Source organism: Orussus abietinus, unplaced genomic scaffold (assembly GCF_000612105.2).
Source record: "Orussus abietinus isolate OABI.00-Male unplaced genomic scaffold, Oabi_2.0 scaffold8, whole genome shotgun sequence".
NCBI classification, from domain to species: domain Eukaryota; kingdom Metazoa; phylum Arthropoda; class Insecta; order Hymenoptera; family Orussidae; genus Orussus; species Orussus abietinus.
This window is the reverse complement of record NW_019395997.1, coordinates 272218-298480: the sequence shown is the minus strand read 5'-3', so window position 1 is coordinate 298480 and position 26263 is coordinate 272218. Positions and strand designations below refer to the sequence as shown.

Here is a 26263-nt window from a genome sequence, read left to right as displayed (position 1 = left end):
GGTTCATGATTAGAGCAGCCAATTTTGGTGACATACCTTGCTACGTCAAAGATCATGGTTGAGTAACTTTGCTCAGCTGAGTTATAGTACACATTCTCAGTTGAGAATTAAACCTCTCTTGTCTAGATTTTTTTATATGACTTCATCCAGTTAAAAAATGAATTGTTGGAGTACGCGAAGTCGTGTAGCCTTCGTGCAGCCCAAATTCCCGCCCGTTGGTATGCAACCAGATATGCACCGATGCAATGGCTGCAGTCATTGTATAGGCTCTAAAAGAGTAACGTTTAAAGGGAAAAGTTGAATGACGTTTGATCGGAAATTAAATTTCATTGACTTAAATAAATCTAAAATAGTCGCTTCTGTTCATCTGGTAAACTAGGGATATCTCCAACTCATGGTCACAAGTAAATGACGTACCGGACGAAGCATCATTTTATTGACAAAGTGATAAAAGATAGACCAAGATGTCCTAGAATTCACGAAAACTATAAAGATACCAGCTAGCTCGTGTTTATTCGGTTTCACGAGTGTTGATGCAACATACTTCCTGATACATAAGTACCTGCTACATTACTCTTACACAGTCTTAGATGACTGATATCAGACGAAAATAAACGGAGAGCGATATATTTATTTTTAATTATCGCACAATTATGCTTACTGCGTTCTTCCAGATGACAGACAATCGAGGGATACCAGGGATATCTTTGGTGCTGTATTATTGAACACCCTGTGAATGCATCTGCATATTGGAGTGTACGCGAGAGACACATCTTCACGTCGGCCGCACTCACGCACGCTTTTAATATAAACGTCTGTGCGTGTGAACGCCTACGCAACGTGCATGAAAGTCGGACCCGCTATGCCAGTTTGTTCAGTATATTCCAAGTGTCAAACATACCTCGTATGGCGTCTCGACGTCGCGAATAAAATCCACTGTGTATGCAAGGAGATAACCAAACGTGCTCGTAAACAATCACCATGAAAAAACGACGGGTGAGTTTTCAATTAAGGGCCGCCATGTTTCTTCTAAATAATTGAAACCTGTCATTTCTTCACGCAAGACTTTTTCACGTCTCATTCTGCGCAGTTCCAGCTTTGTCCATGTCGAAACCGATACGAGGTTTTTGTTCTACCTTTCACCTAGAAAATGAAAAAAGGTGTAAATTAAAAGACCTCGATCGATTTTATTCATTTTTTATGCATTTTAACTACTCTAAATGTCAGCATTGTACTTCTGGTTTACCTTGAAGTGCTTCAGCTTTGATTTTATAAACACCGCTGGATTAACAGAGTCTATCTATTTTAATTTTAAGTTGTTCAGTTGGTTTAAAAACACGTACGTTAAAATTGTAAATTGTTTACAGAGACGCTGCCATCACTGGGTAAATCCATGAGCAGTCGAAACGCCTTTAAAGTGGTCTGATCAAAATTGGATAAACCTAACTGGAGTACTTTATGAAATAAAAAATTATAAGGATAAGTTGTTAATTTTATCTCGATGTAGCTAAAATTTGTCGAAGAAGTTCCTAATCGTTGGTAGGTAATAACCCACGATATTTGAGAACGTCTTTGCAATCTGTATCTTATCTCGAAATGACTAAGTCTGACTGAATACAGACTTGTGACAATTACCAGTCGGAGCTATGCCTGGAAGTCGAGTTTTGCAGAATCCCGAAGAAAATCTCAGAATTTGCAATGGACACTGCGAAAACGTCAACTATACTCCGAAGAAGATGACCCAGACGGATGGAGGCTGGGCCTGGATGATAGTTCTCGCAGTGATTATCATCAACGTGAGTCAACATACATTTTAATCCTAGTGAACATACTCTCTTTGCACAATAAACGGCTAAACTTTTCACATCTAGCTGAAATTGTTCATACAAAAAATTGTAATGCATAATTTGATACGCGAATGCAATATATGAAAAATGTGTTACTTATACAGGACATGGAAAGTTACATTCCCTCAACTGCGTAAAGTAATAGGTATTTTTCCTTTTTCAAATATTTTACTGAACTCTGAAAAACCATTGTTGTATTTAAAATCTTTTTTGCTAAGTTGTAGTCATCTAATAAATTCTTCGATTTTAGGTGACCGTCCTTCCCATTCAACAAAGTTTTGGCTTGGTTTTTGAGGAGCGATTTTCGGAGCTGGGGATCACAGCTACTCAGATCTCTTTGATTTTCAGTCTAAACTCGGCAATGACTTGTGCAATGGGTTTGTTAAATGGACCGATGTTGAAGAAGTTCGTCTTCAGAACCGTCGCCTATCTTGGGAGCATTTGCATTGTCTTAGGAATATGCGCATTGGCATTCGCCGATTCTTTGCCAAGCATCATATTCACTTATTGCATTCTCATTGGTAAGAGGAAATGCGAAATGGAGATTATTCAACGCAAACGAAGTATTACTGATAGTTTGTAAAACGTCTACAATGAAATGTTGAAAAAATTACTGATACCATTTCGCGTTTACGGTTCCATTTGACATATAACGAGATATACACTAAATATATATTGACAGGACGTTCCATAAAAATAGTAATTCTTTAATATATATTTATTGCTTTTAGGGATCGGCCTAGGAATTATTTATCCCGCCACCAGCCTCGCTTTAAATACATATTTTCGAAAAAAACGAAGCGTCGCAATGGGAATCACCGTCACGTTAACAGGACTGGGACCAATTTTAATGCCATTATTAATCGACGGTTTAATCAGCAAATATTCTACGAGGAGCACTATATTAATCCTTGGCGGAATTGCGATGCACTCCTTCATTGGCGCATCTTTATTGAAACCTTTTATAAGTAATGAGGTAACGAAGCCAGACATCTTCAAATTGCAATCGATTTCAGTTCAAGGTATTTTAATCTTTCCAGCGAAATCTAAAAGAGACTGAAAATCAAACAGTTAAATCGTCAAGTTGTGACGAGATGAAAGTTCTTAACAATTCGTCGCAAAGACATCCTGAAGAAATCTTGAAAGACTTGAACAATACCTCAGATATTGACCAAACTGAAAAATGTCTGATAGATAAGACGAAGGGTACAAATACTATAAGAAGCCGGAAACAAGAAAGCGATAACTCGGCAAGTCGAAATTGTTTTTCAAAAATCGCAAACACTTTAGATTTGGACCTTTTGCGTGATAGACATTACCTCTTTATTGTTGTAGGTAAGATTATTCTCAAAGAAAAAAATAATCTTCTAAATAATTCATAAAATAAACTGGGTGACATTTTATTACCGCTTTATAGGGATGAGCGTCTCTCTCGTATCAGAGACCAACTTCAATCTTATGATTCCGTTTATCTTGAGTGATATGTCATCACTCAAAAGAACTGAAATCGCGAGGATAATGTCGGTCCAAGCAGCTGCCGACATTTTGGCACGATTTTGCATTCCACTTTTGATCCAACGAATCGGATGGAAGCCGAGGAGTCTGTACATCATCTCTTTAATAGGATTCACCATAGGAAGAACGCGTGAGTAGGTACCGAATAAACAGAACTAACAAAACGTTACAAAAAAGGATTAAGAAAAATATTACAAATCGAGATTTCCTCCAGAATCAAGCTTTGATCCTAACAAAATTCTTTAGCAATAGAGGTTTCCACAAAAATCCTCTCGACCATATAATTTATATATTAATGTTTTGTTTTTCAGTCTTGAATTTTGATAACCATTCCTACAACTTTATCATGCTGAGCCTTTCTCTGATTGTTGGAGTGGCAAAAGGAACTAAAGCTGTATTCCAAGCTTTAGTAATTCCCGATTTTATTCCTTTGGAGAGATTACCAGCAGCTTCCGGCATTTTGTCAGTTTGCAATGGCATTGCCGCTGTTTCTTTAGGTCCTCTCATAGGTACAACAAATTTTAGATCGTATTTCTGCTCACTATTATAAAACGAACGAGACAGGTTCTCCTATCAGTCACATGACAATCGTTTTAATTCTCGAGTTCTTATCAAATCATGCAATTTCTCAGTCAACAATGGATTCTTCTGCTCCAGATATGCATGTGACGGAGCTTGTACGAACCTCAAAAATAATGAGAAATTATGATGGCCGTAAATTCGTACAGTAAAAGTATCAAAACAGCTATAACGGTTGAATTGCGCATAACATTATATGAAAGTCTACTGTAATTCATTATTCAATTAATTACAAGTACCAGCCTTGTAACCTGGAAATATCCACCATCTTATCACTATTCCGAGAACTGTTTTTTTTTTTTCCTCCTCGACATCAATTTCTGTTTTCCTTGTTGAAATATTTACCCTGCCGATTGTTTAACTTTTATCTTTCTTTCAGTTTCTGCCTCGTCCTACTCCTGAAATGTTAACCTTCAGTTTCTTCCATTTTCTTTATTTTACTTAAAAATACCGGGAGCCATGTTAATTATATAGGACTATTTTGGGAGTTATGTAACGACATGATTTCTATTTCCACTTTTCGCGTTAAAATGTGCTGTTTTTTCGCTTCTCCACAGATTATCTAACATTCCATCTCAGATGACCTTATTTCCGAATTTTTAATTTAATTTGGTTAAGTTCAGTTTCAAGTTTTTACTAATCATTTTTTTTCTCCATAAACAGGAATCGTGAGAGACTATTCTGGGAGTTATGTGATCGCTCTTCACTTCACATCCGCTCTCAGCATGTTCTGTGTTTTTCTTTGGTTGGCAGAAGATGTTGTCACCAATAAAGAACCTATCAGATCTGAAAATGATACTGCCTCGATAAGAATCCCTGCGTAGAACCTAAGAAATTTTGTTTTTATAAGATTTAAAAGAATAAAAACCCAGAAAACATTATTACCATTTGTACATTCACATAAATCATGATATTACGCGGAAATTATTAAGCAAATGATTAGATATTAAGTTGAATTAATTTTGGATTAGCAAACTCGTTCAGTCAACAATTCCGACGAATACTCCAAAAGCGTGAACAAACGGTATTACTTTAAAAAAAATTAATTTACGTCTGCATATGCTCTAGCTAATAAACTACATAGGGGTAACACAATCCTTAAATCGTATATTAATAATAGATATCAATTTCCCTCGCATTGACTCGAGACGTGACATGCATTGATTTGTCAGGTTTATCTTCGAGTTTATCCTCGAGTTAACCCGAAGAGTAGAATTTTCCTCAATAGCGAATCATTCGTTGCCAAGAAAAAGTTGATCGTCACAAATCTGTGTAGGAAGATGCTGTCAATTCTCGAAAAATAATAAACATGCATAAAATGATAATTAACATGTATTTAAATTAACTAAAAATTACGCAGAAGTATAGCCTCGCTGGAATGAATAACGTCGTGCGGCGCTGTGCAGTTTTTAAATAAATTATTTATATAGATGCGATTAAAAAATCACCGAAGGACTTAACCTTCGATTATCTCGGAGATAGAAAATATCTGTCAAGAACAAATTCTGACTTTAGAAGTGAGATACATGCTACACGTCATTCGACTACACTAATGAAGGGATAGTTAACCGTTTACGTAAGTATACTCATTAATCATCGTATAAAAAAATCATTACAATTATATTTTGTATAGAACGGGGCAGATCTAGATATCGGACACAGACAATAATGACTTTGAATTTAAATCACTCAGAAATCATTATGTCTTTTAGAAGATAAGCATCCTCGTAGTATAGTATAGTATAGTCGTGAAGTGGACAACGAACAACTTTAAAACAAACGCTATCGGAATGTTTTATCCTCCCAGGCTCATTCTAAAAAATACTTTAGATCTTTTTTTCTAATGCCAAGAAGGCATACAGGTAACTGGTGTTTAATTAATTGAGAAGGCAACACCTAGTATGAACAGCTGTTTTAATCCAAATACGAGTCACTATGGATCTGGAATTGCGAAAGAAATTCCGTAGAAAAGTGAAATGGACTTTTCCATGACCAATAATTGGTCGATTCCATGGAGGTCATTCAAATCGTTTTTAGATATTATTTTAACCATCGATTTCAAAGTTATGAACATTTTTAATTCTAAATTTCAAAAACCCTGTGACCAATTTTACCATTAATTTATCGAAACTACGACACACATATTCGTGTGACGTATTTTTACATGACAGAAAACTGTAGATATTTGTTTTAGTTTATCATTTTTGCAGATTTGGCAGATTTCCCCTGGAGATCCGGAAGAGTTCGTGGTCCATCTCGGATCAGCACGGACACTGACCAATACCAAGTTCGTGGGTGAACAGGTGGTCAAGTAAGTGGGTAAGTGGGTTCACACTCGTCTCCTCCACCTTTCCCATGTGTGTGAACACGTGCGACCCTCCCGCTCTTCGAAAAGCTCTTTACCGAGTAGTCGCGATTCACATCCGCACCACTCTACTTCGCACTTACGGACAGGTATTGTACAAAACGAACAAGCAAATAACTACGCCAAGGTAAGTAACAGTGGTGGAACTAGTTAGGCTTACACGGGAGAACCAAAAAAAATCATCTTATAAAAATGAACCAGCACCCAGGGTTGAACTTGACTGCAAGCAGAGGGTGACTCGTGAGGATAACTTTGCATCGCGAATATCTAAACAAAATATCTTCAGCGTCCTTTAATCCTACCGAGATTACTTAAATTTCTCGTGGGATCAATTAAACCGATTAGAAATTTAAAAAAGTGATAAAGTGGAGAAAAAGGCCGGACAATGTGCATCGAGCTTCAGGAGTGAACTTCGCAATTTGGGGTTCGTTGTTACGCGCGTGTACGTGAAGTTTCCGCAGCACTTAAGAATTCTAGTGAAACTTTACATTGTCGTGGAACTGGTTAGCCTTAGACTAGGAAGAGATAAAAAGGTATGTGAGAAAGTGAAGGAAAAAGCTGGATGAAAGTGTAACGAGATCCAAGATCGTTGTATGCAGTTTCTTCAGCGTTTAGGGATTTTACAAATCTTTTTCAATTTGCTGATCTGGCTAATCTTAGGTTGAAAAAAGATGGTAACGCATGTAACGAGGTGAAGGAAAAAATTGGTCCAAAGTGTTTCAAAATTCAGGATTGGACTTAAGGAGTAGATGAAAATTTTTTTCTTATGTTTTTACCTTACCTTGTACACGTGTACACGAGTGATCTTCAGAATTCAGGGGTTCTAATGAGGTTTCTTCAAATCGTCGTAAAACTCGTTAAGCTTGGGCTAAAAAAGAAAAAAAAATGATCAAGTATTATCGCGATGATCAAGTACCGTCATTTAATTATATTTCCTTTCCGACAAGAGAAATCGAGGAAAATGAGGCCACGTCTACCGAATTAATACGCGATATTTTCAAACTAAACTTTGCAGTCGTACAATACATACATTTGAGCGGAAAAATGTTGTGAATTTATTACAGCACGCAATACGCATGCATACTTCTAAAATAATAAACTGCAACGGTTTTTTATGACAAAACATTACTGCTACATTGATTGCGCTGCTCGTAATCTGCAATGGTAATGAACTGTCGTTAACTTATTACGGCGAAACTTGTTATGTCCTTAGAAAACGACCACATTGGTCTATTTAGAATTATGAAAATGTAACATACTATCTGTAAAACTACATCATATAAACAATATGCAACATTGACTGTCGATTGCACTATATTGCATGTATGTTACATCAACAATATTGAAATTAAAGTAGCAGTACACTAAACAATATCACAAAAATATTCGATCAACAGGATGTAACGCAGAAAATTCTTGCCCATGATCGATAAACACTTTATTTGGACGTTTACCTTATTCATGATGGTAATTCTTATACTCGCAGTAAAATGGCGAAAAAGATGAAAGGACACGAAAAAGATGACGACGATGATGACTACATTAAAAAGAAACCTGGTCCAAACGATCTCAATGGACTCGCTCCTCCTGATGGAGGATGGGGCTGGGTAATTGTTTTAGCAGCAGGCTTATCAAATGTGAGTTTTTATTAATGAAACTTCTGCTGAAACTATTTTCAGAATCTTATTCTCGGTAATATATGAAACTGCTGTTAAAAAACTTCTATGTAACAATTACTTCAGTTTTGCTGCCTCCCGTTGATTCAGTCCTTTGGATTAATCTTCAGGGATCGTTTCAAGGATCTTGGCATCTCGTCCTCGCAAACAACAACCATACTTAATATAAATACTGCAGTTACAGCATGTCTAGGTAAGCACAATAGTTCTAACAAAAAAAGAAAAAGGCATGATATAATGAGGATTTGTTATTCGCTCATGAAACGTGAACAGCATTTGATGAATTGGCAGGACTGTATTCCTTCTCAAATTGTTAAATAAGTAAAACGATAAGTATCGACCTTGTTAGTTCAGTGATTACTAATGAGTACGTGAGTTTCTCCGATTTTATCTGAGAGGAATCTGCATATAAGTAAATCTTGAACAGATTCTGACAGGATACGATTGGAAACTCGTTTCGATACGGAACAGTTTTATCCAGAAATCAGAGGAATAAAATTTTTAACGCTTATTATGGACGTTGCAGACTTTTCTGATTACGACCTTCAATTTTCCGAAATTATCATATTGATGCTTTCGGTTTATGATAATGGCACTAATTTATGAACAATGAAAAACTGAGGATAACCTTTTTATAGCCGATGGAGGATATGATTGTGCTAATTTTTATGCTTCTAACGTTCAATTAAATAATCACTTATTATTTAGTTTCCGAATACTGAGACTAATTTATAAACAAGTAGAAGAGTTCAGCCTTTTTTTATATACTTTTGTCCGAATCGTAGAATTTAAATCGTTTAATGCCATATTGTACTTAGCTCTACCTTAATGATTCATTTTCTCCCGAACATGATTTTTAAATTTTCATTACCGGAAAATCAAATGAAACCCTCTACAAGCATTGCGTTGTTTCAATGGGATGAATCGAATTAACATTAATTTGCGTAGTGTACAACACTTGCATAACCCGGAAAGGAAGAGTACTACTTACGAGGAAAAGAACTGAATTATTCACGAACCTCACTAGCAATAAATTATGTACCGGAGTATTAAATAATTCTTCGAAGTGAAAACAAGATATCTATGAGGGTAAAGCAGAAGGGTTTCAGTTTACGTGATTCTACTCGTTTATCGCGAATAACACGGACGAAAGATTCGGAACGTTTTTGCAATTACCCAGAAATTTCCATTTGAAAATCGCTGAGACAAATGTATTCTGCTTTTAACGTGTTATCTGTTTCAGGATTGGCAAATGGACCGATTTTTCGGAAGTTCAGCTACAGAAAGGTTAATCTCTTAGGTGCTTTTCTGATAGCCACATCTATCACCGCGCTATCGACGATGAAAAATTTCGCCGGCATCCTTGTCTTCTTTTCTGTGCTATATGGTATGTAAATATAAATCCTGAACTGCAAGAATTGTTTATTAATTCGGAACACCTCCATTTTCCAAAGGTATCGGATTAGGCTTCACTATGTCCTCCAACTCGCTCGCCTTGAATACTTACTTTAAGAAAAGAAGAAGAGTCGCGACTGGACTTTGTTGGACCTTAACAGGATTGGCGCCAATCGTCATGCCCCAGGTGATTCAATTTTCAAGTATAAATAACATCTGACGTATAAATTATCGACAACCCGAAATAACCAGCGAGTCGGAATGTCTGCAACAAATATTAAAACTTTCGAACCCTCCACCAAAAGGAACAAAACTATGAAAAGAGGGAAGTCGCACGAAATGCAGTTACTAGTGTTGAATAAAAGCAGATTTTCTTAGATATTTACGGTAAATCATTACTAGTCAATATGCATACCGATTATGAAAAGCGTCAAGAATGTGGATATCTTCAATACGTGCAATAAAATTTCCTTTTTTTTGCGGAAGCTACAAAAAATAGCGGAAAAATTAAAGACATCGGATAGATGAAGCACTTTGTTACTCGCTGGGTATAAGAAGTAACACGAGGAATACTTAATTAATCGAATGTGTAAATTAATTGTGTCTTCCCCAGTTTATCACTGTACTCATGCCGATATTTTCGGTGGAGGGTACAATAATGATATTTGGTGGTCTCGCTTTCAACGCCATCGCTTGTGGTCTTCTTTTGCAACCAGTAAGATGGCACACCAAGAAGGAAATCGAAGATCAAGTCGTAAGTGTTGACAGTTTGTCTAATAATATCTGCAAGATCGTAATCGACTATGATAATTCTTCTTCCACACATATTAACTTGCATTTCGATTGAATTTAAATCCCTCTGCGAATTACTCTGGACGCTCCAGTCTAACTACTTTTACCTTCGAATAATCGAAGAATTCATTGCAGATCTTGTAAGTACTCAGATAAGACTCGTTCAGAAAGTTACACGCTATTTACGGTGCATTTAATTTCTCGATCCTGTATGCAAATCTATATATGTCGAGCTCGGCCGCTTTCTCTGTCTGCAGATTTGATGAATCTGCTGAAAGTTGTGTTATCGATTAAATAAGAATAGTCCGGGTTTTCCGTTCATGCACTGTACGTAGATCCACTTTCATTTCACTTATTTATATCGTTGCATTCCCACCATTCCTTGTCGAAGTACGTTCTCCATTACAAAACTACGTTTGTGTTCTGCACTCGTTCAATCGATCCTTCGGCATGATGGAAAGCCCTAAAAATTACAGAAAAAATAAAACGTCAATTATTAGCTGATAATCTTTTAGTAAAAAATGTCTGTTTGCTTTTAAATGTAATTTTTCGTTGCATTTTGTCACTGTATATGAATATTCTTGGTCACCTCCTACTCGTCAGGGCACTCCGGTTCGACCGCTTTCTCCTCCTCGTGTCCAGATAAAGCGAAAAATCTTGAGATTTCAATAACCTCTAACCAAGAGCTGATTTAAATTTCCCGCAAGAATTGAAAAGCATATTCTGTGTTTTTCCACGTCGTGCATCGATAATTTGCACCTCTAAGTTTCCTATCCGATCCAGCGATGTTTCTGAATCTACTATTGTTACCGTTTCCTGTATCTGCAAGGACATCGATATTTCATGTTAACCGTACTTAATATGCAAATGGGCTGATAAGACGTATTTATTTCAAGGACTTGGAACAAGCTCCGGAGAAGGGCGTACAAGTCGAGGAGAAGAATTTCCTCAACGAAAATCGGAGCAAGTCTTTGGAAAACTTTGTTGCGAGACGTCGGTCGGTTTCTGGAGATCGTACAAACTCAAAATCAAAATTTGGCAGCCAATATTTGTATTACGATGACGAAGTTTCCGGAGCTTCCGGACTCGACGTTATTGGCCCTGGTACTCCGATGATGTCGAGATCAAATGACGGATGGTTTGTATTAATAATTGTTCTAATTAAAAATTTTCCGACCGTCGATATTAGTCATTTACTGTGACGCAGCCATACATTTGAAATGGTTATGGTGACTTGAAATATTGAAAAGTCATTACAGGATCCAAAGTGATTATGAAATATGTGAGAAATGCATCGTTTCCAGGTTTTCCAGAAATCTGACATCTTCGACATCATTAGCTTCGTTTAAGAATTCCAAAAGAGAAACCTCACAGAAAAATCTGAGCCGATGCCATTCTTCGAATTCGAGCCAGTCCAGAGAATTAAATCATCATTCGAGTTGCAGAAACTTAAGCAGGTAATTTTATTTTTACTTTTATCGGCAAGTTACTTGCTGTTGTGATGCGTTAAATGAAACGTCGAAGTGCAGAAAGTATCACTTTTTAATTTAATTCTTTTAGGAACCATATTGAACCAGAAGGCCGTAAGCGAACTATCTCGACACAAAGTTCGCATTTAATGGTTGTCAATGAATCAAATGAAACTAAATTGAAAACCGATTCCGAAAATGAAAGTCTATCGGAAGACGAAAACTCGATTGAGAAAACGAATTTGATGAATGGCTGCGAAAATAAGGTACACTGTTAAAACAAGCTAATTAATTTCTGAAACACATTGGAGCTTTTACTAAATTTATAATGCCCTTGTAGATGTACTTCATGGCTTTCTAATTTTACAAATTAAATAATTGACGTTAAAAATTTAATTTTTAGGTCTCATTAGGGCAATTTTCGGCGGGTGTGCAAGAAAAATCCAGGACAAATGTAACCGAATCGTGGATTAAACGATTTGCTCGAGTTCTGGTGATATTTTTCGACTTGAATCTTTTGCGTGACAAGGTTTACGTAAATTTAATGCTCGGAATTAATTTCGCACATTTGGCGGAAATTAATTTTTCCCTGTTAACGCCATTTATCCTCAGTGATTACGGATTCACAAAGTCGCAAATCGCTACGACGATGTCAGTCCTGGCAAGCGTGGATGTGATCTGTCGACTAACAATCCCTTTCGTGACGTCTTATATCAACTGGGGAAACAGAACTTTTTACCTGATCGGAATTAGTACCATGGCTGTTGGTCGAATCAGTAAGTGACGAATAAAAATCATTGTCAATAAACATCATTCGATCATCATACGCCAATGTGTTTGCAGTATTAGCGCACGTCCGGGACTTCGGAATTACCATAGCAATCGCCGTTCTTATCGGGGCTGGGAAAGCTCTGAGGACGATTTTCATGGCACTAGTAATTCCATCTCACGTCCCTCTGGAGAGATTACCAGCAGCTTCCGGTCTTCAGCTGGTGACTAGTGGCATCATATTCTTGACATTTGGTCCATTTGTCGGTTGGATAAGAGATTCAACGTCAAGTTTTACCGCCACCCTGCACTGCCTCAACGTCCTGACTTTTCTCACGGTGATATCCTGGACCATCGAGGCCTTCTGCACAAAAAGGAAAGAAAGAGCTTCAGCTGTGACGTAGTTTTCCCAGTTCAACAAGCGCAATGAGTCCAGTACAAAATTTGACAGTTGTACTTACCGCGGATTATAAAAAGTGCGACGTCAAATTCGACCACGTGGACTGCACTAACCGTGTTAAGTGAATATTAATTGCACCACTCGCAGTTAAAATAATATTTACAATATTGTTTATTTATAATATTGACAATTGTTTTCATAATTCCTATTTTTTACTTCTGGTCGTATATTATTTTTCGGATTAAAGACGCGCATTTATTTTGACAAATTGTCCGGAAATAATATCACGTGCTTAGATCGGAATTCTCAGGCGAGCAATATTGGCGATAAATTCCTCTATGTATCGATAACGTAATACAGAAAAAGAGAAAAAATGACTACTGATTAGATTAAGCTTTACTCCGTGCTAAGTTATCGCTCAAACTTGTATTACGTTGCGATTGAACATATTCCGTTGTCAACAGTCATTCCGTTAAATTAATACAATTTATATTCATAATACAAGAGCTCTCACCATTACGCGCGTTTAAATAGTTACAAAAATTATGCTTTTTAATGTCATAATAAAAAGTAGTGGAAGCAGCGAGGAAAATTCAGAGGAAATCACGTTATGGCGACATATTGCGTTCGATTCAGGTTCCACGTGACGTAACAATCTCAACCTTTGACGAAAATTTATGCGTGACAGAGATACCACCTAGCCGGGATGACATCACTGATAGTTGCCACTACAAGAAGCATCAGAAGCGAACGATTGGAGAAACATCGATCCTGGTGATCAAGTGCTTCGTCAGGCTGAATCGCCGTTTCTACGATAAGTTTGAGGACCGAGTGAGAGGGAAGCGGGACAATCGCGTATTCCAGACAAGGACAGAACCATATCACATCGCGAGTGGCAGAAGTCTGCAAACTGCACTTCAGTTCTTGCAAGAAAATGAATAAGAAAACTGCACCTCCGGACGGAGGATGGGGTTGGATGATCGTATTAGCCTACGCTTTAAATAACGTAAGTAAGAAATATTTCGTCCAGCTTTAAGAATTTTTCTAACATTTATCTTAATAATAATAGGCAATCTCGAGAGATTTCGCACTTTTTTCTAACGACCGTCACGTTAGTGTTTCTTATCATTTTTAAATTTACTGTACCTACTGTACTTGGTACATGAAATGATTTTATCTTCCAGGTAGTGATCATCCCCATAATGCAAGGATTCGGCCTATTGTTTAAAGACACTTTCGTGGATTTAAAATTATCGGCAACAAACGCTGCTGTCATTATAAACGTCAACTCCGCTTTCGGAATGGCACTGGGTCTGATTAATGGGCCATTGTTGAGACAATTCGGATATAGGAAGATTTCTGTTATCGGTTCACTGTTTTACGGAGTTGGAATTATATTAACTTCCTTCGCTACGAGTTTTGTACATTTCATTATTGTCTACGGCATCATGGCGTGTGAGTAATTAATTTCCCTACTCAAACAATCGACATCTCTCGCATTCTCTAAATTCAAACTCATTCGCAGCTTTGGGCATGAGTCTTGTCGTATCATCTTTTTCACTGGCCCTGAACAGTTATTTTAAAGAAAAACGTGGACGAGCAATGGGTTTGGCGATGACAATCACCGGTATAGGACCCATCGTGATGCCACAGCTGATATCGTTCCTGATATCAATTTACGACGTCCAGGTATCTTTACTCCAAAAACCATTATTCCAATAATACGGAAAAAAAAAAGTGTCCCAACAAAGGACCACTGACCACCACAACCGATTTTGAAAATTAAGCATCCTTCTAAAATTTATTTCAACGCTTTATAAACCTCTTGCATTGTTTCGCCATCGGTGTCTTGAAACACAATGTGGCACTGATTAACATTTAATTTCATAATGCGGCTGAATTACGATTCGCGGTCTGAATGATTTATTACGAAGAGGGAGAAACAAGGAACTTGCTCGAGGTATCGATATCGCAAATCGCAAATTACAGGAAGCAAATGGTGGAATAATCTATGTGGGTCAGTCTTGTGGGTGTGGAGTAGTCATTTGTCTCGTACGTTCAATTTAACATGCATTGCATTTTCGCGTTTGACGGCCAACCGATAATCTGGATATGTGGATATTGTTACGATCGCATCTTCCGCAAACGTAACAATATCTATGGATATCTATCGAATATCCAAGGTCCTACATCCAAGGATATTCGTCTCCTCATGACAGACATTTTCGTCAGGGTACGGTACTGATTCTTGGAGCAATTAGTTTGCACTGTTTGGTTGGTGCATCTTTGCTGCAACCTGTCAAATGGCATCTTAAAGTCGTCGAAGACTCTTATGACATCGAATCGGCAGAAAATTGTGCAGATGGTAAGAAGGTGCCTTAAAGGCGTAGTAATTAGTAAATGTGGAGCAGTTTGAAATATAACAAAAAATAGTACATTCTACCAACGAATCCTTTCAGGAAATCAAACCGAGGAGGAAGGTAAGAGCATTCGAGATTCTTTTTGCGAATCCGAGAATTTCGAAAAAAGGAGAAGAAGACCAACAATTTCGAGTATCGATCACGATGTAGAAACGGCAAGTATTTATGGATTCGATACACCAATGCCGAGGCAGCTTTCCGAAAGTGGTAAGACACTTTTAAAAATGTCTACAAGGTATTTTTCATACTCATTATACCGTTTGATTTTTGAACATTCAAATCTTTAAATTTTTCTACAAAGTAGGCACCTAATTACAGCGAATGACCCAAGACATACTTAAACAAGAAATCGGGAATGAATGAAAAAGCGAATAAATCACCCAAGTGTCATAATTCGTCTTATTCAACGATTTCCGACTTTCTCACCCTTATCAAGGTTTATTATTAAATTCAATGAGATAGCACATATCTCGATAGTAAAATCGTAATTGTATTTTATTTAACCGTCGTTGCAGCCGGAAACTCGGCAGCAAATGACGTCTAGTAGGCAAAAACTATTCACAAGCATTAAGGCGACCTCAAAGAGCGCTAGAGGCGATTTTAATTAGCATCTCCTTATTCCTGTTAAACAGTTTCTCGGCTGTATGATGGGAATGCAGGTAATCACCGAGAAAATAGGAGCGGTTCGACGTACTCGATCGTCGACGATCATCTTCGAAGTGGAACACCTCGACCTCGACTTGGACAAAATTACCGATGGTGGAGCTCAGGTCAGTAATGGCAATGAACACCCACGAACAATATTTGCATACTTGCAAAATGAGAAAGTACCTTGCGCACACTTTAAATCGCAAAAAGCCGAGTAGATTCGATATTATAAATCCGTCAGGAAAGGGGCACATATGTATGAAGAATAATGATTTTTTAATTGATTGATGAAATGAAATTTCCGACATCGTTTCGTAGGTAGAAGTATCGATACCATTCACCTTGGGAGCAGTTTGCAAATTTTCGATGAGTCCACTGCATATAAACCTCTTCCACAAAAAAGTATGAATGGGTACTCTAAGAGCAAATATATCGAAGACAGAAAGGCAATGATGAGTTCATTTTCCGAAAAGGAAGATTCGGAACGGCTGGAGAAGAAGAAATTAGGGAAAGATAGCGACGACGACAACAATGGCAGCAAGCCGTCGGTAGTAGTTCCTTTATTGGCTTTCCCTGTTGGTAAAAAAAAATTATTTCGAAAATGCCATATCAAAATTTCTTAATAACTTTAGAGACAAAGGAAAGTCCTCGTGCTGGAGAACGATGAAGAACATCGTATTGTTTTTCGACTTGGATCTCTTACGGGATCCCATATACGTAAGCCTGATGATGGGAATGTCCATCGCCATTTTCGCCGAGATTAATTTCTCAATCCTGACTCCGTTTATCCTATCGGACATGTCATTTAACACTGAACAAATAGCCATTGCCATGAGCGCAATTGCGGGAGTTGATCTCGTTTTTAGAGGAATTGCCCCATTTATCGGGGAGTGGCTCAAACTGTCTGCGAGAATGATGTACATGATCAGTCTCTTTCTCCTGATTTGCAGCAGGACATGTAATGTATCTATTTTATCGTGTATTTCATATCACCTTAATGTTCGAATAGAGCTTTATCACGGCGAATATTTTATGATCTGCACCCTATATTGCACAAAAAAAATTAAGATACTAATTATTTATAGCCCTGATATTCGTGAACAATTTTGTATCGGTGCTGATTGTTGCAATTGGTCTTGGAGTTGCTAAAGGAATTCGATCTGTATACATGTCTCTTGTGATACCAGCACATGTACCGATCGAAAGACTTGCTTCGGCTTCTGGCATCCAAATGGTAGTCAATGGCTTTATACTCTTAATTGCTGGACCATTACTGGGTACGATAATTAAGTAACAAACATAATCACCGTAAATAGCGGTACTTTTTTATCATATCAATTTTCTACTTACTTTTTGCAGGCGTCATCAGAGACAAAACTGGAAGCTACTCGTTATGCATCACCTTCATTAACTGTGTAACAGGCGTGACAATTGTATTATGGCTAACAGAAATATTTATTGTCAGCAGAGTTAAAAAAAGGAAAACCTTGAATCAACAGAATGACAAAATGGTAAATGAGGACTGACGGAATTATTTGTACGGGATAAACAATGGTATTCGTAAAACGGAATGAGAAAGTGAAAGAATAAGTGATTACGTAAATGTTTATATGTAGCGGGTCCAAGAGTGAAAAATGTTAATGTAATAGAACAAAGGAATGAAAAATCACTGATGCCAGGAAAACTATAGTACAAGGCAGTACAAGGTAAAAAAAAAATTGAGACAGGGTGATAAGCGTTATTTAAATGAGATTGTAAATTATAAAAATTATAAATACTTACCGAGAAGAGCGTTGCTTTATTTAAAATTATATTAAGACTATAGTATGATTTACCGCTGTGTTCTTTGCCTGAAATTAGAATAAATGTATATTTGTTTAGTGCAAGATATACAATTGTTGAGAATGTACTTACGTAGCAGTAATTCGTTTTTAAGTTATTATGTTTTCTCTGAAATGTGCACTTGTCTGTATCACAATTTAATGAATGAGTACGATGTATTATGAATGAAGATGATTTAAGAAAGAACCTGCAAAATATATTTCAACAGTAGCAATTGTATTACTGAACGAGAAATAATTGAAAGTTTTAAAAGTAAATCTAAGATAATAATGACTCGTTACGGATTTTGACAGAATGTCACGTATTCTAAGATGAAGTAGTAAGTGCAATTATTTTTAATTATTTTAATAGTCTTTAGAATGAAAGTCGTCTCCACCGTCCAGAAATTTCACATTTTCTCCTTGGAGCGATCGGTCAAAGAGAATCGTTTTCACCATTCGGTCACTTCCGAGGTTCGAACTTTTGTCGTAATCTCCTCACGTATTGTCTCGATTTTTTTTACCTCCTTTCTCCTATCGTTAAGAGCGTCTTCCCATTTTGATCGGGTTCCAAGTCCTTGCGAAATCGGCGAAAGTGCGGCTCTTGTGCACGTCTCGCGACGTGCTTCCCTTTCCGATCCAGGTACAACAGACGATGCCTTAAATAAAATACTTAGATTATTAGATACACCGCTTTCTGCAATTACATTTGCATATAACTAACAGCCTTAAGTACTTGTCCCGGATCTTCTATACATAATTTGACCGAGTCTTGCATCGCCTACAAAAAGAATCGCCACGTTTAGCTAAACGATTGCAACATGGAACTTAATCATTTGTGTTAACCACGCGTAATGCAAAACTATAATACACAAACAACGTATAATTAATGTAGAAATAATTCTTTCGCATCACGGACCGTTTCTGTAAAAAAATGAAATTTACACCGTACTGTAGGGAATGCTTTGCGCGTACTCGTGAGACTTGACTTAAATGGAAAAATCGTTATTACGTATATTTTTCAATAACTTATATTAATTGTAGTTATCACTCTCAAGGCTCGTCCTCTCATCCGAGGGTTTTATGTTTTTACGTAGAACATGAAAAGGGTTTCACGTAAAAAGATACACCGGAAACTTCATCTCTGCAAGTTTCGACGAATTTCGAAATGGAGGACGTCAAAAAAAGGCACCTTGTCTCTTCTTAGGAATTAAACTCAGTTTCTCGAGATTCGTGACAAAATACACACACGTTAGTGTCATCATTCACTATCTTAATTACACCTTGTATCACGGTTCTCGCACCCAAAATTCACAGGTTCACAAATAGCTTCGTCAGTGGCTCGCATTTGACACCTGAAACAGGAAAAATTATTTCGATGATCAAACCATATATAAACTAAATCTCTAATATTTTTCTTCAATTTCGTCCCTATTCCTTTTATTTTCGGCTATCCAATATAATTCGAATCCTCAACTGAAATTTAAAACATGTGCCTACATATTTATTAAATACCTTGGAATGTCCAGCGTACAGTTTGGGTCGATCCGAGGTTTCGGAATCGACTTTGACATACTCTTCGTGTTCCATAATCCCCCAAAGTGGAGCACCTTCGGATGCCGTAGACGTGATAGCAGCCAAATTGTTCACGGCTTGCGGCAACACTTGATAAGCTCTCTCGATAAGTTCGAAACCGAGAGATTTGGATTGTTCCTTTTGCAAACTTTCACCGTCGCTCTTCTGCGTGATATCTGGCTCCGTATTGTTATCAGTTTTGTGAATTTCAATAGGTTTCGAGGATTTCGAGGTCGACTGAGGCGTCACCACGTAGACGAGCTCTTTTTCCCTTGTTGTAACCGAAACCGGAACACTTTGCCATAAAAGAATTGTTCTTGCCGTTGTAGACTCGGAAGTGTTGCTCCAGACGGATGTTTCCGTTGCAGCATGAGATGTGCCTTCAGACTCGATTTTGATTGTTGTTGGCTGTGTTGTAGGACGTTTTGCAAAAATGACCTAGAAAAAAAAAAACACATTTAACATATCTAACGGGATGATAAGGCGTGAAATAAAATAATGAACACTCATCTCCTGAACATTACCTGAACTCGCGAGCTCTCTACACGACTACTAGCTGATCCTTCGTGTTCCAAGTCATTAAAGCTGAATCCAGGTAAAACTTGAGTCCCCCCTTTCCCATCATCCTCATTTTCGTTATCTATTCTATTCGCAGGTGAACCTGATGGCGTAGTTAGATATTCACTGGGGATCTTCTTCGAAGGAAGCAGTTTCGGTCCAGAAGATGTCGGCAGAGCCGTGCTAGCAAATGTTGTTCCTTTGGAATATTCCTGGTAATGAAAAGTATATTTAATTCCCTGCTCTTAATTGAATCCCACTTTGTTACTCGTGGCAATCCTAATTGTAAGCTTGAATATTTATTTACATACGAAAGAGAGATACGTACTTGGATCGTCCAGTTGTCAATGTTCTTCTGCAGTCGAAGAACGTCGATCGAATTGTTGGCTGACCTTCCAGGAACAATACCTTCTGGACTGTCCGTAGGCACCTGGGGGGTTGCTAATATCTTTCTGGACTCTTGAGTGGCGTAATTATCGTAATTAGCCACAGGAAATGGGACCTTCCTGGCTTTGACTTCCCTCAGTGAACCTTTACCATCCCAGTCTTCGTAAGAAGGCTTGAAAGGACTTGGTGTGTGCTGAGACGTGTAGGGAATTATAATCTGAACCTACACAATAAAAATTAAAATATAAATAGGAGTTTGAAATAGAGATATTTTCAAAATGCCCTCTCTTCTCCTCCGAAGTGACATATTTTTTTTAGATGAAGCGGTGTAAAAATTTATTACGATGAATGGATTATACCTGCTTGTTCCTCTTGGCTCCCGGATGCTGGGAAACGTCTTCCCGCGAGGGTCCATTTCCTGGACCATAGTTCTCGGACGAGGAGGAAAAATCAAACGATTGTCTTTGCCCACCAGACCAGGTCCTAGAAAAGTGCTCATTTCTGGCATCTTTTCCTGGCCTTGCCCTATCGGAATTTTCCTCCATGGCCACTTCTTGTCTGAAGTTATGGTAAGACTTCATGAGAGCTTCTAGGAATGGCTCTTCGGTTGTTGGTCCAAAAGATGGAGTAGTTTGGTCCAGAATACTGCGGGCTGGGTAAGGAGGGAATGGTACATACAAAGATGACGGACGATCGGGGACTAGTCTTTCTCCACTATTTTCCCCATTTCCATAAGACCACTGTGGACCTCCAGAATTCTGGTGAGCCTTTCTATCCCGAGTCCCTTGTCCCAAAACTCGTTGTTGATAGCTGTCTCTTAACTCCTGTTCGGAAGGTCCCTGAAGAGTAGCTGATAACTCTTCTCCGGAAGCTGGAGTATAGATTTCCGACGAATCCGTCGGAGTCTGGGTCGTCTCCTTCGGGAATTCATCTTCAACGGTGATAGGAGCACTGGTCGTAACAATCCTATCGTTACCAATGGAATTGGGATTGTGAACGGTTCCATTATCGATGGTAGATGCCACCAAAGAGTCCTCATAAGATTGGGGTGCCACAGGAAGATAAGAATTCTGAGAAGATTCTCCAGATTTCCGAGAACCTTCGACCCCAATCGCTGATGAATCTCCAGCTCCAACGGATGATGCTTCGGAAAACTGATGATAACTCTTCTGCGGGGCCTTTTCATGATCCGTGATTGTCAGGTCGATCACTGGAGACTCTTCGTAACTGATGGAATGAGTTATTGTTGACCCTCCAGAATTGTGCCCTGTCTGATCCTTTGCCGAATAGCTTGCAGCTCCTTCTTGCTGTTTGATGATCGTTTGAGAGTCTGGATGTTGGGCAATCCGTCCAGCGTCTGGACCAGGACCTGATGGACTCTTCAGGGAGTAGCCCCCAGATCCTGCGGAAATAGTTTCCTGCTGATGGAAAACCAGTTGGGATTGCTGGATTTCGGAGCTTAGTCCTCCTGTATCTTGAAATTCGGCATGGTGTTGGTCTCCATGATGTTCCTCAGACGCGAATGATAAAGGAGGTCTGAATCCATCTATTCCTGATGCTACCTCTACATCTGGAGGTAGTTCCTCCCCAAATTCTTGATGTTGATACGGATTCGTGTTGGAATCATGAGGTCCTGACTGTGGTGGGAGATATTGAGGTCCTGACGTAGATGGTCCATTTTGGACGTTATCATCCCAGCTTCCGTGGAACGGGGTGGCTTTGAAAAGTGGTGGCATGGCTCCTGGATATAGATGCGGATTTGGGATCGGACCAACCAAGGGTGGACCGTTATCCCCTTGTCCTCCATGTTTTGAAAATACGTTCTGGTTGTAACTGAAGTCTGGGGTCTTGATCTCGTGAGACACCACTCCCACGTCGTGGTCCGAAATTATCTCACTTTGTTGGTGCACGTTTTTGGATTCGTAAAACTCCCCTCCGGAGTGACCAGGAATTGGAATCCAGGGCACTTTGTTGCACGGGTTGCAGGTTTTCTCCTTTGGGGGACGATACAACCTGGAGTCACCTGGGTTGTGGGCAGGTGGGGGTGGAGGTGGGTGAGGGAAGGCATCCTTGTACCTAGAGGGCCCAGGATGACACCTATATATGACTTTTGTTTATAAACCTGAACATAGACACTAATAATAACTCCATCCAATCTTACTCTACTTCTCATGCAATAATCCAAATTAAATATAGAAAAACAGGCATTTTTAAATTTTAATCAATTGTCCTTGTCATTTACTATCTTTTCATAGATCTCACCCTGGAGGTGGTCCATATTCTCCTTTTGGAGGAACAGGCTGGGCAAATCTCGGAGGCTGCGAGTTCTGAGGAGACTGAGGATGAGTCGGAGGACTCTCTCTTCCTCCGAAAGGGTTAAACCAGTTAACAAATCTTGAAAAATATCCGGAATTATCCGTAACTGGTCGTTGATGGTTTAACTGTCTTCCCGGTCTCCGTGGAAATCCGGGTGGAGGTCCAGAAATCGATGGTCGTCCATAATTTGCATATGGAGCATTCAGGGCTGGAGGTGTTAAATACTCATTGATGGCTACACGAGGCTGTCTTTTTGGGCCATCCCGAAACGACGCTGCTCTGATATTTTCAACCCCCAGGACCAACAATAGCATCAAGACTGGACCCTGGAAAAATCGACAACATATCGGAAAAAAATTAATTTCACAAAAGGGAAGAAAGAAATCATAAGAAATTCGTCCAATTCGACATCTACACCGAAAAGAATTGTTCCTTGAACCAGGGATATATTTTCGAGTGAAATTTTAATTCTTCGTGTTTCCTGTTTCTTTGGTTAAGTAAATATCTTTTATTCATCGGCGATCGTAAAATTCTCAGCGAAGAGTTCGATCGGCGTCGAAGAGTGGCATGGGTGACATTTAGCGAATTTCTAAGCCCCATCGAGGCCGCCTAATTTTTCCCGAGAAAGTCTGGAGAAAACGCGCATCCGGCGCGTAAACGGCGCCCGATATATCGGCTTTCAGGTGTAAAAGGTGCAGGGGCACGGGTGCTCTCTCGGCTCGAAAATCGGTCTTCCTTCTGCAGGGAAAATCGCGATTCACGGCCTCTCGGCGATCTCTCTCCGCGGATGTCCTTCCACGTAACGATCCGACCCAAGAGACGAGAGCTCGCGCTCGTTACCTTGCACCTACATAGGTATTATCACAGTCACGGTGGGCCCGGATAACCGAGCCAAGACCTACTCGTACTCGGGAACTGTAGGTACGGTAAAGGTGCACCTTCCACCAGGAAGTAGGTCGTCTCTCGTGAGAATGGGCTCCTATCGCGGGAACGAATTTACGTCTATCCGCCGACTCGCATAATACACATGGACCCGTGCGTACTCACCGAATCTTACTTTCGCCATTGCTCCCATGGAATCGAGTTTGCTGATTAAGGGCGGATCATGAGACTATTCGAAAATCGGTTCCCATCGGAAGGTTATTTATACCCAGACAGAAAATTCATAATCATGACCCCGAGAAAATAATTCCTTTGATTCGAAGAAAATTATTTTTTTTAGTAATGGAGGTACGAAACGTAACGTATAAAAAATGGTACTAGATGGCACATAATAAATGTCACCGACCTTAAAGTCTTCTTTGGAAGTCTTTCCCAGATTTCCCACAGAGGTAATGTCGTTAACTCGAATAAGGCTGAAGCCTTTGCCAGAATGGCTTTATACTCGCCTTAAATAATTCTGGTACCGCCATTTCCGCTAAAATAAGGCTTAATATTCTACTCGAGTAGCACCTTCGCTTCTAAAATTGCACCTTGATTCCACTTAAGGCTATATGTCTTATTTTTCCTTTGTCTTCGGAATAACCACTTAAACCGATTTAAAACTTATAACTCAATCTAGAAGTAACTCAATTTAGTAGCCGAAGATATTCGTTCGCGAAGCTCTTCTTCGTATCAATTTTCATATTCAGGTGCACACTAAAGACAGGCTCATTATCATTAATCTAATTGTTTGAGCACTAACGAGGGTTTTTAGGTCGATCCGAGAGAACACCTTCGGTTTCTTTGATTCATCCCCTCGTGGATAGAAAGAATAACCATCTTCTCAGGAGATTATGATAGAAAATATTCTATTGATGAGAAATCTTGACATCAATGCCATTTTATGGTACTTATGTTCTTCCGCACTACTTTACGCCGTAAGTTAGGTCACTGATTTACACTCTCATTACCACATCTTAGTTTCAACACGTTCTTAGACAATTTAGAATAAACATAAAAATTTACGTTGATTTTACAGATAATTCTTGATTTTTGAGTCAGTATGAAACCTGTTATCCTATATATGCTTCGTAATGATGGTACTTGCCCCTATCGGTTACAAGAGCAAATAGAGGAAACCACAAAAACGATCTTGTTTGAGCATCGTCATCATCCACAAAGCGGAAGGAAAAGGACGACTTCGTTACAAGAATTTTCACTTTCACTGTCATTATTCCACCTTGCATAATCCCGAACGTTGAAGGTTAATCCGGTAAAAGCGTTTTATACTTTAAATTAACTCCAATTTACAGTTACATTATTTGATTTGCAGAAAAGTGGAATTCTGGAAGAATGACAAGACCGCGCACGTGGGGAGCACTCGTGCCGATGAAATGTACAGGGACACGCGTAAAACCCGTGGAAGTGTTCGCGTGCGTAGGAAGAACCTGAATTTACGCTCGCATTTGAAGCGCGTGCGACTTTCTCACGATTTAACGAGAGGCCACGATCGAATGAGTCCTTGCGAACGATCCACACCGACAACCGAGGAGGAACGAACCGAGGATAACTGTGTCGAGAACTCGCGACACTCTCCTCTTTACTCGCGAGAGAGCCGGAAGAAGAAGCGTGGTAAAACGAGCATAAGGACTAGAAATCTTTCGAATAATAAAGCAAACGTGGAGGAGCATTCCACCGACCAGCTAGCACCAATTGTACACAGAGAAAAAAAAAATTGGTTGACTGAACAGAGAACAGAGTCTCAACGGAGACTCGGTAAAGGTGCACCGAGTGGTGCGCGTAATGTAGGTAAGTGGGCTGTGGGTTACAAGAGTCGGCCATGTGATGCTGCATGTACCCACGTGCTCCCCGAGCATGCCGGCACGGACGCCAAATTAATTTCAAGCTTGTAGTAATCATTGAAAGGCGCTTTTACTCGTCATACGCGGAAGTTCCAACCATCGCACATACGAATATTCCGTACAGAAACTTGGCCATAACCCAATTTTTAAGAACTGCACTTATAAAAAAAACCGTCTAAAACAAAGAAAAAAATTAATTCGGAGGAATAATTATTAGTTTTCGAAGTATCGTTTTGTTTAACTGATAGAAATGAAAAAGTTAAAGAGCTCCTTCCGAGGATTCGCTTTTACTCGTTGCTTGCGAAAACTGTGACAAACGGTAAATCGGTGTTAGAAAGTATCAATCCGACTACTGTTCCATGAATATCTATTTAGAGAATCGTAGAGAAAATTTTCACCCAAATTTCTGATTGATATACATCGTGTGAATATATAATATCCGACGTTCCATCAATGTTTATGCAGTTACCTAAAAATTATATGGAGCTAATTTTCGTCTTCCTTCGAGCGATATTTATCAACGATTAAAGCATATTTCCCCTTGCCCTAACTTAATACATTTTTCACCATCTCGAAATACTTACGAGTCTGTGGTTCATCCTAGCTGCGTCTCTGAGTCATCGCACTGGGTCGTAAAATCTCACTAGTTCCCCGATCAAAAATAAAAGGCACAAAATCAGACACCACGACTTCGAAAAAAAAAAAGATTCCCAAACTAAATCCTAAATCCGAAATTCGGTTCCAGTCCTCCGGAGCATTCTCGTTCGCCCTGTGGCCCGGAAAAAAAAAGTAATCCACGAAAAACACTTTCGGAAGTGGAGAGGTGCGCACTTGACCAGGGTCAAAGAGAGAGTCCTCCGAAAGAGTCTGCACCCAGCTGACTTATATTCACACTCTCGAACTCACTCACTATGGCCCGTCCACCTCCAGCCCGGCTTCGACCAACACTA

The 26263-nt window shown here is 39.0% G+C and overlaps 4 protein-coding genes and 1 long non-coding RNA gene across 12 annotated transcripts; 3 read left to right on the top strand and 2 right to left on the bottom strand.

Moving 5' to 3' along the window:
- Positions 1–768: 768 nt before the first annotated feature.
- On the top strand, positions 769–4822 carry LOC105699396 (monocarboxylate transporter 14). 5 transcript variants are annotated; one of them, XM_023434202.1, is made up of 9 exons: positions 769–996; positions 1368–1539; positions 1621–1796; positions 2098–2368; positions 2579–2823; positions 2888–3182; positions 3265–3492; positions 3674–3871; positions 4020–4219. In XM_023434202.1, the coding sequence occupies exons 3-9, from the start codon at positions 1647–1649 to the stop codon at positions 4091–4093; spliced, it is 1461 nt and encodes a 486-aa protein (XP_023289970.1). In that variant the 5' UTR covers positions 769–996; positions 1368–1539; positions 1621–1646; the 3' UTR covers positions 4094–4219. The 5 variants fall into 5 exon arrangements, with proteins under 5 accessions (XP_023289970.1, XP_023289969.1, XP_023289968.1 ...); XM_023434201.1 differs by lacking the exon at positions 4020–4219 and adding an exon at positions 4605–4822 and having other exon boundaries at positions 770–996; positions 1368–1543; XM_023434200.1 differs by lacking the exon at positions 4020–4219 and adding an exon at positions 4605–4822 and having other exon boundaries at positions 891–996.
- Positions 4823–5776: 954 nt separating this feature from the next.
- Positions 5777–12874, top strand: LOC105699393. Of its 3 annotated transcripts, XM_012424333.2 has the most exons (12): positions 5777–5803; positions 6152–6260; positions 7793–7943; positions 8049–8175; positions 9226–9369; positions 9437–9564; positions 9991–10131; positions 11066–11307; positions 11474–11626; positions 11730–11904; positions 12042–12414; positions 12482–12874. In XM_012424333.2, exons 3-12 carry the CDS (start codon positions 7797–7799, stop codon positions 12808–12810), a joined length of 1959 nt encoding a protein of 652 aa, XP_012279756.1. In that variant the 5' UTR covers positions 5777–5803; positions 6152–6260; positions 7793–7796; the 3' UTR covers positions 12811–12874. The 3 variants fall into 3 exon arrangements, with proteins under 3 accessions (XP_012279756.1, XP_012279754.1, XP_012279757.1); XM_012424331.1 differs by lacking the exons at positions 5777–5803; positions 6152–6260 and adding an exon at positions 6366–6433; XM_012424334.1 differs by lacking the exons at positions 5777–5803; positions 6152–6260 and adding an exon at positions 6379–6395.
- Positions 9544–10987, bottom strand: LOC105699398. 2 transcript variants are annotated; one of them, XR_001104020.1, is made up of 3 exons: positions 10759–10987; positions 10277–10632; positions 9544–9642 (listed from the first exon to the last, which is right to left on the bottom strand). It is a non-coding gene; the product is annotated as an uncharacterized LOC105699398 (long non-coding RNA). The 2 variants fall into 2 exon arrangements; XR_001104021.1 differs by lacking the exon at positions 9544–9642 and adding an exon at positions 10084–10160.
- A 720-nt stretch (positions 12875–13594) lies between the features above and the next one.
- On the top strand, positions 13595–17913 carry LOC105699394. Its single transcript, XM_012424335.2, has 10 exons — positions 13595–13812; positions 13991–14261; positions 14332–14495; positions 15039–15171; positions 15266–15433; positions 15859–15996; positions 16193–16418; positions 16507–16832; positions 16960–17151; positions 17234–17913. Exons 1-10 carry the CDS (start codon positions 13741–13743, stop codon positions 17398–17400), a joined length of 1857 nt encoding a protein of 618 aa, XP_012279758.1. The 5' UTR covers positions 13595–13740; the 3' UTR covers positions 17401–17913.
- Positions 17914–18709: 796 nt separating this feature from the next.
- LOC105699392 (flocculation protein FLO11) lies at positions 18710–26159 on the bottom strand. The gene is made up of 7 exons (XM_012424330.2): positions 25898–26159; positions 22477–22856; positions 20574–22290; positions 20156–20437; positions 19794–20039; positions 19210–19707; positions 18710–19049 (listed from the first exon to the last, which is right to left on the bottom strand). Exons 1-7 carry the CDS (start codon positions 25910–25912, stop codon positions 19029–19031), a joined length of 3159 nt encoding a protein of 1052 aa, XP_012279753.1. The 5' UTR covers positions 25913–26159; the 3' UTR covers positions 18710–19028.
- Between the last annotated feature and the right edge of the window lie 104 nt (positions 26160–26263).